The sequence below is a fragment of the Diospyros lotus genome, chromosome 11 (genome assembly GCF_014633365.1).
Source record: "Diospyros lotus cultivar Yz01 chromosome 11, ASM1463336v1, whole genome shotgun sequence".
NCBI classification, from domain to species: domain Eukaryota; kingdom Viridiplantae; phylum Streptophyta; class Magnoliopsida; order Ericales; family Ebenaceae; genus Diospyros; species Diospyros lotus.
Genome location: NC_068348.1, coordinates 2,223,358 through 2,239,070, shown reverse-complemented (window position 1 = coordinate 2,239,070; position 15,713 = coordinate 2,223,358). Strand labels below are relative to the sequence as shown.

The following is a 15,713-nucleotide window of genomic DNA, read 5'->3' as shown; positions in this document are numbered from 1 at the left end:
CACGTGATCATAGGGGTTGTTTTTACCTGAATAAGGGTTTACCTAGGGCATTTTGAACTTTCTCGGCAAGGGTTTCTCCATTACTTCTGCCACGAATTGTAGTTTTCCTCGAGATTGTTCCTCATGAGCAGGTAATAAGTTATTCTGTTGCAGTACCCACTCTATCATTTTTTTCATGTCAGCTGTCTCTCGTACACTAAATGCAGTAGGGTTGTCATCGGGCCCATCTCTCTGTCTGGAATCCCGGTCTCTTTCCATAGGAGTACTGGCTACCGTTTCAGAGTATCTTCCTCTTTGTGGACTTTGCCTTTCAGTCTTTCGACGATCAATTCTTCCTCGTTTTTCTTGCTGTGGAGAGGTTTGGCTATGAGCTCCTCTTAAAGGGGATATTGGTGGGTTGTTTCGAATATGGACATGTTGAGCATGGGTTTTAGGGCTCACTTCTCGGTAGGAGCCATCCCCCGGTACCTCCCGACGTGTCCTATGGGAGGGAACTGTCTCTGGCATAAACTTTCTTAATGTCTCTAGGATTGTCCCGTGAGGAACCAAACTTTGCAAGATACCAGCCATTTCCCGAAGGGCTTGCATTCCTTCAGAATGTTGTTGTCGTAGTGCCTCATACTCTGCCCAAGGAACGATAGATGAGACTTGTATCCCTGGGTAGGGTCCTGAGAGAACATGTGAGGCAGTAAAAGACGGCACCTGAAGTTGCACCCCCAATAGGGTGAAAGGGCTCTGGAAGAGGCGACTGCTGGTGAGTGAGGGATGGAGGACCCTCACGAGGAGATTAATGGATGAGGGGCGGTTGACCTCCATGGGTGAGAGGTGGATGGCCCCCATGGATGAGGGGTAGCGGGCCCTCTTGGGTAGATGGATGTTGTTCTTCCCCCCGAGCGAAGGTCTCTCGTCGAGGTGATTGGGCACCCTTTGAGAGGGTTTGGCGATTACTTCGGGTTTGAGCCATAGTGAGGGAATAGTTTTGTAGCCTTTTGTTTGCGTTTCCCACAGACAGCGCCAATTGTTGTTACTCGGTAACAACAATAAATTTGTAAACGGGGAACTGCAGATGGATGACCCTCTGATGGGCGATTCGAGTGATGGGTGACCCTCTCGTGGTGTGTCTGGGCGATGGATGAGTCTACTGGGATGAACACGGCGATGGGTGAGCCCTTTTCGTCGGATCGAGAGTGATGGATGACCTGCTAGAAAAAGAGTCGGTTAGGGGCGCGGGTGAAGGTCCCCGCGTGAACCCTCCGATGCTTAAATTAGATCACCGTAAGAGTAGAGTACTTGAGAGTAAAAGTGTAAATATGAGAGCCAGAGATTGCATACCTTATGCGGGAAAGTGACCTCTTATTTATAGCAATATGAGGGGCATCCATGTGTCGCGTGCCCTGAGCTTTGCGGCAAGAATCTCGGAGAGGCTTTGACCGAGTCTCATGGGAGTAGGTTTAGGCCGATTATCTTGGAGGCGTCGGCGCAAGAATAGGGGGCACGTGGATGTCAGTGCGGCACCCTGGGTGACCCTCACTCGGGGGTATGCACAAGCACTGGCAAGCAGAGCACGAGAGGCCGTGCGCGCGGGTGCACGGGGCCGGGTGCGAAGGAGCCATGCGCGGGGGCGAGCAAGGGAGGCCACGCGCGTGGATGGTCGCGCTCACAGGCGGGCGCATGCGCCGATGGCCGCGCGCGCGGCCGCAAGCGGGGGTGTGCGCGGGCAGCCGTGCAAATAGGCACCCGTGTGCGGGCGCACGCGCGCTAAGGCGCAGCTCCCCCAAGTGACCGTCACTCGGGGGAAGGCTGCTCGTAGGGGCGCGCGCGGCCGCCCGCGCGCATGGGTGCGCGCAACTGCGCTCATGCTCAGCTGAGCCCCCTGAGGGGGGTCACTCGGGGGTGGCGCCTCTGGGGGGCTAAGGGTGTGGCCCCCGCCAAGCAGCCGCGTGCTGCTTAGGCCGCGTGCGCTAGAGGCCGCGCTGGGCGCGCCCACACCCTTGGGTGGCCCCCTTTGGCGCACGCATGGGGCTGCCACGTGGTGCACCCATAGGATTGCCACGTGGCGCTCCCTTGAGCTGCCACATGGCGTTTGCACTGTTTTTCTCCTTTCAGCATTTTTATGCATAACAATAATTATTATATATTTTATATGTGTCACGTTCATTTATAATAATTATATTTTTGTAAGAATTTTATATGGATATAATACTTTTCTATATTATAAATAATATGTATTTAATATATTAAAAGTATAATAAATTAAAAACAAAATACAATTAACGTATATTATCTAAAGTATATTTGCATTTTAAGTATTGTTAACATTCAAAATTAACCGACCGTGATTCGTAGACCCACAATGAGAAGATTAGCACAAACGCGAAGAGGAATAACAAATAGAAGAAAAGATACATGGTACGCATAGAAGTTTTTATGTGATTCGGTCGGAATGATGCCTACTCTACAATTGTCCTCCAGGTATTCTAGCAGAGTAATAGTATAATAGTATATTATTATTGGTCATCATTTATAATAATATTTTGACCCCTATTTATAATGAGAAGTGTTCATAATTGCATAAAATTCAAAAGTGAAAAGACTACATTATAGAGACAAGATGTACTTATTAATTCCATAAAATTGAGAGTGAGTTCCATATTACCAGAGATCTGGTTTGCTTTAGATAAAATAGGTGGGTCCATGCCTCCGGTTGTTTTGCGGCTTTGTTGTTTTGCGAGCTGAAAGATTAGGCCAGAGAACTGGAAGTATTATTAAGAGCTTGCTTGGTTAGGCCTGGGAGCTCACTGGGGTTCACTTGATTCAGCAACCTGAGCTTGAGTTTCAGTGATGTGCGACCTTGTTCTAGCGAGTTTGGCTTCAGGCTTATTGGGTTTTTGACGATTGGGCCAGTTTGTTGGGTCATATCCAGTCCATAAGAAATGGTGTAAAAAATACCCATAAGAAATATTAACTATTCAAATATTTAAAAAAAATACGAAACTTACATTAGGTGTCATTAAACATAGCATTGTTGACTCATTCACTCTTAAACTTGTAAATTACATTACAAGTGATCACTCAAATAATCAAATTATAAGATACTCAAATTTAAGACTCAAATTCTAATATAAAATATTAGTCTCAATAATATACCTCAAATTATTGTTACTAAAATACAACAATTAGAATTTATATATCAAAAAAATTCAACAGAAGATTGGCAAAACTAGGTGAAATGGAAGAGCGATATTTGTTTGGACAAGTCTGCAACAATGACTCGATAGAAGGCTTGATTCACCATCAAGGAGAATTGGCACCTAAGGGCAAAGCTCGATCTACTGTTTGAGAGAGCATGAAAATACTCCAAAAGGGTTATCCTTAGGAAGTCACCTGAATGGTCTTTTAAGATGTTGTGAAATTAATCTATGGATGAATTTTTAGCACTGATAAAGGATTTCCAAAAACTCTTTTAAGCTGTGACATTCTCTTATATTTCTACCTAACTTCGAGTGACTTATTCGAAAAATTCCCTCAAAGACTTTCTAGAAGAAATCCTTCAAAGAGATGTTACAACACAAATCCTAAGACAAGGGACTGCATGCAAAACAACAATGTAATTTTCATTTTCCTTATTAAATGTACACTAAATATTATTGAATTTCTGATTCAACGATAATATAAAGTTATTGAAAATTAATGTTGTAAAATAATGTTTAAAAGATTTGATTAATTAATGAATTAAATATTTTAAAATATAATACATTTATTATCAAATAAATCAGATTGTTTGAATGATAAAAATAAATTATAAATATGTAATATAAAAGATTTTTTTGATTATCCTTATAATATACTTTTGCTTTAGAAAATTCAATTCACTGTAACCGTGCTTTGCCAAAGGCCGCTCCCCCACCCATCTTGCCCGAGCCATTCTGTATCCGCTGTATGCACGCACGCGCGCACACACACACACACATATCAGAAGCGGCATTGTTCTTCGATCGTCTAGATTCTTCCACCAAGAACACAGCTTCACGTTGATGGGTTCTATGCTAGGAGACTGGCCTTCCTTCGACCCTCACAATTTCAGCCAGCTTCGACCATCTGATCCTTCAAATCCTTCGGTAATTACCCCTATATCTTCATTTTCCCACAAAATTTTGCTACTGATATAGCTAGTTTTTACGTGGGTTGTGTTGATCCTGGAGCTCTTCTTTTTCTGCAGTTAATTCCTGCTTGATTATGTTTAAGACAATGCCCGCATGTAGTTTAGAGTGGAAAGCTGTGATTAGTTCGAGTTGTGAAGTGAAAAATGCACGTTTTGGTTTTTGTTCCCAGTTTCAAGATTAGGGTTTCCTGGAATTATTATGTGTGCCCTTGGAATTTTAACTTCAAATTTGCTGGGATCGTGTCAATCAGTTGTGCATACTTGAAATTTCAAAATTTTGGGGATTTCCTGTTACAGTAAAAATAAATGCAGTATTTGCTAATATTTGTTAAGAAATCCGGCCTGTCTAAATGGCATTTGAACAACATTATTTTTGTTCGTGAAGCTGTGTAAGGTGTCTGTAATATGACCTACATAAGTTGTTCCCATGGACTTTTCATGTGCGGTCCAATGGAGCATGCGCAGCTTGACTGCCGCCATTTTTTGTTTATGCTTTGATCTAACTCGTAATGCACTTCTAGCACTCGCATTTTTTAGCCAGATGGGTGTCCATAAAGGTTATTGCTTGATGGCTGTGGGTATTGTAGCCATGGAAATGATTATTGTATGCTTATGAAATTGTGTTGTTTTCTTTAATATAGTTTTAAATGGAAACATGCCATTACAAGGAAACATTTTCCAGTGTCCAATCTAGCTCTCTGTTCACACAGTGAATCACACAGGTGCTGAGCCCTATCATGGGGGCAGGCTTATGGGTCAATGCACGCTCTTTGTTGTTTTTTGGAGTGGAAAGGTGGAGAAAGGCCTTGTTCATCTATATAGATACATATGTTATATGTTAAATATAATAGCTCTTCTAATGGAATTATGTGAAACGAGTTTTTCTTAATTTTAATTTATTTTGAACAGCATGAGGGCATGCACAGTGCTGATTTTTCTTCGTTACATTTTTTCCACCTAGATGGTAAACCCAGATAAGCCATCCTTTTGTTGTATATTTAGACTTTGTAATTGGTCTTATTTGACAAAACTATATTAGGGCAAGGTTTCAAGTCTTGATTTTGGGGTTTGATGTGGTTCCTTTTTTCTATTAGGTGTGTAAAAAGTAATGTGGCTCAAAGTATACAATAAACTGGACACGAGAAGAAAGTAACGAATTCAAGTTGAAGCATTAAAATACATAGGATATCCGGTGCTTATATCTAGCAATTGTATTGTTCCATGAGGAATATTATTGTGATAAGACAAACCTTAAATGTCAGTGAAAAGAAAAAGCTTTTGTGACTGAACATATTTTCTTCTTATTGGAAGAAAGGTTACATCAGCTTTGAGAAGGAAAAGTTGGCATTTCCAGTCTAGATGAATATAATGGCAACCGCCAAATACACACAAAAGGCAGGAAAATAAGAATGGTAAGTTATGGTAGTTACATATAGTGTGATGCAACAAATAACAGTATTCTGAGTGGTAAAGCTGGCATTGCCAGGGGAAGTGTGGCATTAAGAGTTTCTCAAATTGGAAGCAGTTACTAGTTTGGTGCTTCTGGGCGGAATCATAAGGTGTGAACTGAGGGTTTGGATTGACAGCTTAGTTCTAGAGTGTGTGATGGGGAAGAAAATGAAGAAATAGTGTCCTGAGGTCCTCCATTGACAGAATATTAGAATGAGAGCATATTCAAGTATTTTCTTTATCTAACAGGTAGTAGTGAAAAGGAAAGACTTAAAACTATTCATGCCAGCAGATTGTTGAATGATGGTGGGTGGTTTTGCTGATTTCTAGGATATTTCTTTCCTTTATTATCGAAGAAGATCTTTTATGGAACTGGCTTGGCTCTATGGCCCATGTTTATCTTATTAATTTCCACGGGGGACCTTTAGTCATGATTTATTAGAATTTAGAAAATGTTGATGAATAATACTTTTATTGGTTGGATAATGAAGGTAACCCAGTTGAGAGGATCTTGGATAAGACCAATGCACCAACCCCAACCAACCAACTTGGTGATGTAAATTGCAATGTAAGCTAAGGGTCAGTTTGAGAGCTTTCAGTTTTCTGTTTTTAGTTTTCAGTTTTCATTTTTAATTTTTCGAGTTCATTTTTTTTTTGTTTCCATTTAGAAAATTGAAAACTTGACATATTGTTTAACAACTTTATGTTCATTTCAGTTTCGAATTTTATTTTTTATTTTTTTATTTTCTAATTCATTTCCAATGTTGTTGTTGACTGGAGGAGATGCTGGAGGTTGCCAGTGACTCCTTTGGCCTTGTCTAAAGTTGCTGGCTACTCCCTTTCCGGAAAATAAGAGCAACAATTGTTGTGTTCTCCAATCAATGACCACCAATTAGATTGCCTCCATCTAATGGCTGTGATGCCTTCAATGGAAGCAAGATGATGGTGGCTTGCTTTGGCAAGCTTTCTGCTCGTGGTGCCTCTACCCATTGATTCTCTCAACCAGTGACAATGGATTATCTTCTTTGATGACAGGTCACCACAGAACAACATTGATATCTGGGTATTCTGGGAGTCGAACCCCCAGATTTGATCTAGGAGTCTTCAACTTCCATGTGAGTTGGTGAGACTCCCAGAACTCCCAAATTGATTTGCTCCCAGATCTTGACTCACAAATTGGTGAGACTCCTAGATCTGGGAGTTTCGCCTGTCTCCTCTCTTGGCAGCAAATGGGAGTTTCCGGCAAATGTGAAGACACCTGAACAAGTGATTGGCGGCCAGGAGTGTGGGAGAGGAAGAAATGAAAAAAAAAGAAAGAAAAGAGAAAATGCCTTTTTTTGTTTTCAAATTTTGAATTTTTTTATAAAAATCCTTTCAAAATGTTGAAAATGAAAACGACTAACCAAACATTTTTTTTTTCTGTTTTTCGTTGTCAAAATTGTGAAATCGAAAACTCTAAAAAACAGGCCTTTTGTTTATGGCAGTATTCTTTCATGCTGTTGGCTTAGACCTATTGCTATCATATATAACATCTGTTAAGGAGATTACCATTACATAATTTGTTCAAAACAGCAGCACAAAAAAGTGTCATTAGTATGAGAAGAGTTGATGGATAATTTAGTGCTATGTAAGTATATGCAGAACTTTTAGGGCTCACTTGGTGGGGTTTTCTGTTTTAGTTTTCAGTTTTTGTATTTACTATTTTGACAACAAAAACAGAAAAATAGCATTTGATTACTTGTTTTCTTTTCTTTCTTTTTTTTCAAAATTTTGAAAACAAAGACACAGTGTTTCCACTTTTGTTTTTGTTTTCATTTCTTTCCCTTCCCACACTCCTCATTGGCCACTCATTCCGGTGTCTCTTCACTTGTTGGTGACTCCAATACCAAGAGAGGAGACCAGTGAGGCTCCCAAATTTGGCAGTCTTGTTGATTTGTGAGTTTGACCACATGCTAGTTTGACTTGAAGATCTGGGAGTCATTGAGACTCCCAAATTGGTTTGGGAGTTCTAGGAGTCTTGCCCACTCCCAGAAAAGGTAGCTATCAACATCATTATATGTTGTTCAGTCTTTGAAGAATACAACTTATCATCACTGGTTGAGGAATCAATGTGTAGAGCCTCCAAGCAGAAACTAGTAGAAGCAAGCCACAGTCATCTTGCTGCCATAGAAGAAGTTTTGACCATTGAATGAAGGAAGCAATCTTGTTGTTGGTTGTCAATTGGAGAACACAATAATTGTTGTTATTGACTGGAAAAGGAGTTGCTGACAATTGAGAAAGGCCAGAGGAATCATGTTTACCTCCAACATCTCCTCCAATTGTCAACAACGGTAGGGACAATTTAGAAAGTAAAAGAATGAAAACAAAAAAAATACAAAACTGAAAATGAACCCAAAGTTGTCAAACAGCATGTTAAGTTCTCTTTTTTAAAAAAAAATGAAAGTAAAAGGCTGAACGCAAAAAGTTGAAAATGAAAACTAAAAACTAAAAGTAGAAAATTGAAAGCTCTGTTAAACTGGCTATAATGCCATGTCCTCTCATCCAGTAAGTGCCAGGTGAAGTTAATTTTTAGGTTTTTTGGAGAAAATAATATATACTTAAAACTTTTGAGTATACTATTGACTTGGGATTATATCATGATAAACTCCTTTACTTTAAGTCCTAACATCCTCAGATGCCACAATTTCACTTTGCCATAGTTCTGACCCATGAGCAGTCTTAAAACGTACTATTTTGGCCTCTATCCATACACAGATAGATTTGGATTAGTTTAGATATCTCTTGTGATGCCAGTTTTCGCCCAAAAGCATTACCTGAAGTTAACTCTTGGCCTCTTAAAATCAAGTCAACAACAACAAGAGCATACTAAACTTTTATCTCACTATGTGTGGTGGGCTACATGAATTCTAGATTTTCATTCATTTCTAGCCATTGTCTTATATTATGTAAGGCCCATATACTTAATATCAAATCTAAGTGTCTCCAACCAAGTTGTTTTGGTCTTTCTCTACCTAATTTGCTAACTAGTTGTTCTATTCCATTAACTTTCATCTCAAGGGCCTCTATTGGTCGTCTTTGGACATGACTAAACTGTCTTAATTGTGTCTCCCTCATCTTTTCTTTAATAGGAGCTACTTTGACCTTATCACAAATAACCTCATTTCTAATTTTATCTTTCTTGTAGGACCACAAATCCATCTTAACATCCTCATTTTAGTTAAGCTCATATTTTGCTCATGCTGACATTTTATTCCCAAAATTTATGTGTCATACAACAAAGCAAGTCTTATAGTTGTCTTATAAAATTTTCCTTTTAGCTTTAATGGAATCTTTTCAGATGCACTTTTCCATTTTAACCATCATGCCTCAATTTTATGAATAACATCCTCATAAAATACTAGATGCACTTTTCCATTTTTAACCATCATGCCTAAATTTTATGAGTAACATCCGCATTAATCTCCACATCTTTTTGGATTATTGATTCAATATATCTAAATTGGTCTTTTCTTAGTATGATTTGATTTTCAAATTTTACCATAAAATCATCCATACTCATATGTTTACTAAACTTACATTCCATATATTTGGTTTTCACTTTACTTACTTTAAAACCTTGAGATTCTAAGGTATTCCTCAATATCTCGAACTAAGTATTGACACCTTCGTTTGTCTTCTAAATAGCTTACACCATGGCACCTCCTCTACCTAAACATGTTTAGTGAGTTAATCAATTACTAATGCAAATAGGTAAGGACATAAGGCAGATCCTTGAGGTAATGCCATTGTAATTGGGAAACTCTTAGTATCTCCTCATGTTCATATGTCCTTTGCTACATAATACACGTCTTTAATAACTTGTATATAAGCAATTCAGACTCCTTTAAAACCTTCCATAACACTTCTCTATGAACTTTGTCATAAGCTTTTTCTACATCTATAAATACCATATGCAGATCCATTTGTCTATCTCTATACTTTTCCATTAGGTGCCTTAACAAATATATAGCTTCCATTATTGACTTACCAAGTATGAAACCAAATTGTTTTTTACATACCATGGTTTCTCTTCTTCCTCTTTGCTTAATCTCTCTTTTCAAAGTTTTTCAGTGTGGCTCATTAACTTGATTCCTCTATGTTTTCACAATTTTGTACATCTGTCCTTGATTGCCCTTTCATTTATTGATATTTTTTAGTCTTTATCTTTTATGCATTTATTTCACTTGGCTTAAATCTCTTGTTTTTCTTTCTCTTGCTTTTTAGATAGTTTATATATATATATATATATCTTTCTTCATCTTTTGTTATCAAGTTATTGGTATAAATTTTCACTAGCTTTACTTTTTGCTTCACTAATGGCCTTTTTTGCTTCTTTTTTTGACCAAACTATCATTATGATATTTATGTAAAGTCTTGTAGCAAGCTCTCTTAGTTTTGGTTTTCTCTTGTATAACACAAACAAATACATGTGGATTGCCTCTATTTCCACAACCAGGCCACTTTTCTGCTGTAACACATTTGTTCTTGTGTCCCATCCAAATCCACTAGTATTTACCACATCATATTACTTTTTGCGAATCCTTTTTCAATGTCTCTAACCTTGATTATATATTTGGATTGCCTCTATTTCCACAACCAGGCCACTTTTGCTCCATTATACCTTCTAAAGATGTTAAGTATCTACTCTTGAACCCATTTTCAGCAACAAATATTCTTGTCAGCTCTAGAAAGCATTGAATCAGCATGGTATCCTCCTTTTTAGTCCATGCATGTTGAGAGGCTTGAGTACTTCCTTGGGTTCATTATTCCGTAATGTCTAGAACAAATCGCAATATATATATAAATGACATTAACTCATGTGTGCACAAATTATAAGCCCATAATATTGAGAAATACGTAATCCAAATTGAAAACATCATCATCATGATCCAAATACATGAGGGTGTATTTATTATGTACACCTTTATGATGATGTTTTTTTGTTCCTGGATAATTATTATGTACTTTTGACATTTAAAAAAAAATATAATATGAGGGTGTTTTTGACTTCTTAAAAATTTAATTACCAGTATTTAATGGCAGGGGTATTGGCTAATATAAGTTTTATGAGGTCCCTGAAATTTCTCAAACTAGTGGGGTGGTATTTGTAATTGTGCCAAACCTTAGGGGTGGTTAATGTAATTTGCCCCTTTAAAATTTGATAACTCTTGTATGAACTATAAGAACAGATATTAAAAAATATATATTTTCTTTGATTTAGATGGGGATATATTACTTTTGTCTAAACTCTCAAAACTTTAAATGTATAACTTTTAACTTTTGGGTAATATAAGAATTATGGATTTTAAATATATAACTTTTGTCTCAACTCTCAAGACTTTGTTTATGAATCTCATGACTCTTGTTCCCTGTGCACCACAATGTTACATAACTTGAGGTGTGAACCGAAGAAGCCTAGCTCCTCACCCCCAACCCCAAAAAATAGTGTGGCAAAAAAGTGGTGTACCACATCACCACACTGCGTTCCTGAACCAGAAACTATGTTCTAGATCCCACAACAATAGGAAAACATAGTTCCCACAACAATAGGAAAACATAGTTCCCACAACAATAGGAACCCTGTGCACAACAATAGGAAAACATAGTTCCCACAACAATAGGAAAACATAGTTCCCACAACAATAGGAACCCTGTGCACGACACTGCCCTTCTTTGAATTCTTATCTTGAAAGGTGTACCAATTTGGTAGGGGAAATATGTTACTCAGATAAGAGATATGGATGTGTTCAAGTAGATAAGGGATTTTTAGATTGGGGTTTTTCTATTTAATGTTATGTAGTTATTAATACTTCCAGGATCAGGGGCTAAATGCTCTTAGAATCACTGGAATCTATGCAAAGCAACAACGAACATTGTCACTGTACTTCATGGGCAGCCAGATGTTTACTTGAAAAAGGCATAATGTTCCTGTAAGGGTTTTAGGTAGATACAAATGGGTTTTGAAGAATAGAAACTTCCTGGCATTGATTTTCTCCTTACTCACCTGTCCAAGAGCTAAAAATGCTTCACTTGCTTTTCTTTGATGATTTTGTTTTAAAGAAAAAATGAGATATGCAATAACTTTCGATTACAATTTGTTTTTTTCTCTCTCTGTATCAGAAAATGACGCCCGTCACTTATCATCCTACTCATGATCGTACTCTTCCCCCACCTAATCAAGGTAATGAGATTAGTCTTGTCTCTTGCTATTGGTCAAGCTGTTTCCTTTTTCTTTTTGTTACATATACAAGTAATTGGTTGCATGTTGAGTTTGTTTTCTTTTGTATTTGTATGCACGTGGCTATGGTAGGTAAGTATTTCCCAAAGATATCTGATTCATTTAGTCTCCCCACTCCAAGGGGATCCTTAGGATATGAGGCTCTCGCTTTTCGAGGATCATTTTTTTTTGCAGTCTTTCCCTTGCTTGGAAAGAGGATATTTCACAACTTGAACTTGTGACCTTCCAATCACAAAGGAACAATCTTACTATTGCTACCAAGGCTCCCCCTCAGTTGCCCCACTCCCTCTAGAAGAAAACAAAAGGAACCCATTCTCAAGGCTCTCACAATGTGGGCTTTGGGGAAAGTCAATTGTACACAGTCTTACCCTTGCTTAGCAAAGAAATTATTACCTGACTTGAACCTTACCATTGTGCTTACCTTTCCCTCTAGAAAAAAACAAAGAAAAAAAGAGAATAACCCCTTAAAATGCTCCAGATTTTGGTTATCTAAAAAGAAATGCTCGAGATTATTTATGTCTATCATTGTACGAGATATTTATATGGAAGTTGAAGATAAACAGAGAGTTTATGTCAGATTGATGTTGTCTACAACTTCATTTTACTGAATTATATTAGCAAGGACAATGGAGCTTTTATTTCTTTTCCTTTATTGTTCCTTTAAACAAAAAAGAGTATTCACATTTTGTGACTACCATTGTCTGGTTTATGTCATTAATTTTTAATAATTTCTTTCACATTTAATCTATTGCAATAAAGGTATTTCATATGGTTAGACAATGCTATTGTTTTACCCAAGCTGGTCCTCTAGTAATATTGCTTCCCTAGTACCTTTTACATTCAGAAGAAAATGAAAAGAATAAATTTCTTGGAATTTGCCCCCTTTTGATTTTTGCTTCAAAGTTGCGTAAAACCAATATATGTTTTAATGCATGATTGATGGGACAGACATTTCTTTTCAGTAATGATGATTTATCTTGATTATATTGTTGCTCATTAGATCATAAATATATAATGTTATGACAACAAAATTTTGGCTTTCTTTGCAAATTTGTGATATTAAAAGTTAAGACACATTTTTTTATTTGGAAAATCACTCGCAATTCTTGTCTTCTTTCGATAAGCAGTAGTTGTAGCAAGTGATTTCCTATGTTTGAACTTGGATGTTAGGGTGGGAATTCTATGGCTTTCGTTTTCTTCCTCTCTCTCTCTTTTTAGGTTTTTTCTTGGATGTTTTGTGTTGTTTTTCATTTTTTTCTTTGGTTGGGGCGGGTCCAGAATAGTTCTTTTTTTTTTTTTTGGTAATAAGAAAGTTCTGTCGTAGTGATTATAGTGATGCATATTAAAGTTGATGCCCTTGCCTTGTCTAGATGGCTGCCTTTAAGTGTTAGGTCACCTGATGCTAAGCTTTTGCTCAATACCTTCATTTGAATTCTCAATTTTGGATAATTGATTGATTATTCTCACATCTCCCATGGTCTTTCCCCTCTGTGTATATCTTGTCAAAAATACATCCCCCACTCCACCTTCAAAATCATATTTATTGATCATAAAATGGGGTTCAAGTGAAGACAAGGTAACATTATGTGCTTCTATGGCCGAATTTCTACGTCACTCTACTACATCCATGATAGCAATTCTTCATGCTAATTTCTCGCGCGCGTGTGTATATATATATATATATATATATAAAGAGAGAGAGAGAGTTTGGTTTACCATGTTTAAGGCAAAGATCTTTATTATATAACTTAGTGGATTCAAATTTGGCCTGCTATGAGTAACTTAAGAAAAGTGACCAATTAACTTTGTTACTGATGGATGCATGTTTTTGTTTAATTTGTCTATTGCTTACCTTACACACTTCTTGTTCCACGATGCATCATTGACATCCCTTTTACATTCTGGCAGTGATATCTGCAGAAGCCAAAAATATTCTTCTGAGACATTTCTATCAACGTGCGGATGAGAAGGTAGAGTTCACTATAACACGACAATGCGAGCACACACGACAGAGATCTATCCTTTCCCGTCCCCTCACCCTCCTTTCTGTTTGCAGATGAGACCAAAGAGAGCTGCCCCCGAACTTCTAACACCCGAGCAAGGGTGCAAGCACCCGAGAGCTTCAACTTCTGATATCCCGCCATAACGAGCTCTCGTCTGTCGCTTGAAGTTCTACAAGGTTTCTCTGGATGCCTGTAAATATTCTCACCATCATATAATGGATGTGTTTTCTCTGTTAGCCAAAAAGGAACCTGTTTGCTCTTTGTTCTGAACTTGGCTATCTATAACTGTACATTTTGCATGTATAAACTACCAGCATTGAGATAATGCTATAGCTTATGCTCTTGCCTCATGTATCTATCTTGCAATTCAATTCAAATGTTCACCTTCCAGATTCTTTCTTCAGAAAGCTGAAGCAAGAACAGCTTGGCCCTGCTAGCTCAGTTAACTTAAAAATTAAATATTAAACTCGTTATTTTAAATAATTCTAACATAATTGATAATTATAATTTTCTTCCTTTTAATACTTAGTTTTTTATCAAAATTTAAGTTTAATTAATTATTCGTTATTCAATATACTAATGGAGAACACTCTTAATTCAATGTATCGTCATTTAATGTGTTAAAGAATAATTAACACATTAAGTAAGTTATTTGGTAAAATATTTATAATTTTTTTATTTATTATATTATATTTATTTATAAATAAATATAATAAAATTTATAATATATCAATTCAAAGACGTTTGTTATTTTTTATTTATTATATTATAAATATAAATTAAAATTCTTAAATATGAGTAAGAATACATTTTTAATAATAACAAAGTTTTAAAAATATAAATTTTGATTTTTTCATAGTCTTAAAAATGTGATATCTTAAATATTAATTAGCATTGAAAAAACTAAGCATTTGACAATCTTAAATATCTTTTTATGAATTTGTTAAGATATTACATTTTCAAGATTATAATATAATTATTAAAGTAAAATTAATTAATTAAGTAAAATTAATAATTAATTAATCACTATCTTTGATTTAATGCAAGCTTTTTAGGGAAAAAAATCACCATTGATTGATATTTGACAAAATACTTTGCTTGACTATCCTATTTTAATATTATATATATATATAGAATAAAGATATAAAGATAAAATTTTAAATAAATGGATAATTTTATATGACTAAATTAATAGTTCAAATTGTCTATTAATATTTTACAGAAAATTCATGCAAATTTAATATAAATTTTAAAAGCAAAAACAACTTGGCAGACTTTTTGAAAGAAAAAAAATTTGCAAACTATTCTACTTTAATATAATATAATATATATTATTATATTATATAAAGATAATATTTTATATAATGGATAATTTTTTGTGATTTAATTAATACTTTAAGTGTCTATTAATATTCCTCATAAATAATATTTATTTTTGATTGATTAACGGATTAATTAAATATTTAATATTCACGTAATAATGTATTGAAAACTCATGTATTTAAAATTCATTATTAATTTTACAATAATTAGTACTTATTATTTCAAAGTAATTGAAAATTTTAAATTATGCAATTACTAATGTAAATTATTAATGCAAATTTTGGCTGAATTTTTTTTCCAGACTATCCTATTTTTATATATATAAAAAGATTATATATTATTATATTATATAAAGATAAGATTTTATTTAATGAACAATTTTTTGTGATTTAATTAATACTTTAAGTGTCTATTCATATTCTTCATAAATAGTATTTATTTTTTATTGATTGACGGATTAGTTAAATATTTAATATTCACATAATAATGTATTGGAAAA

At 35.8% G+C, this 15,713-nt stretch overlaps 1 protein-coding gene across 1 annotated transcript; it reads left to right on the top strand.

Moving 5' to 3' along the window:
- The first annotated feature begins 3,872 nt into the window (after nt 1-3,872).
- On the top strand, nt 3,873-14,281 carry LOC127813167 (DET1- and DDB1-associated protein 1). The gene is made up of 4 exons (XM_052353974.1): nt 3,873-4,118; nt 11,771-11,831; nt 13,797-13,858; nt 13,945-14,281. The coding sequence occupies exons 1-4, from the start codon at nt 4,035-4,037 to the stop codon at nt 14,032-14,034; spliced, it is 297 nt and encodes a 98-aa protein (XP_052209934.1). The 5' UTR covers nt 3,873-4,034; the 3' UTR covers nt 14,035-14,281.
- Nucleotides 14,282-15,713: the final 1,432 nt, after the last annotated feature.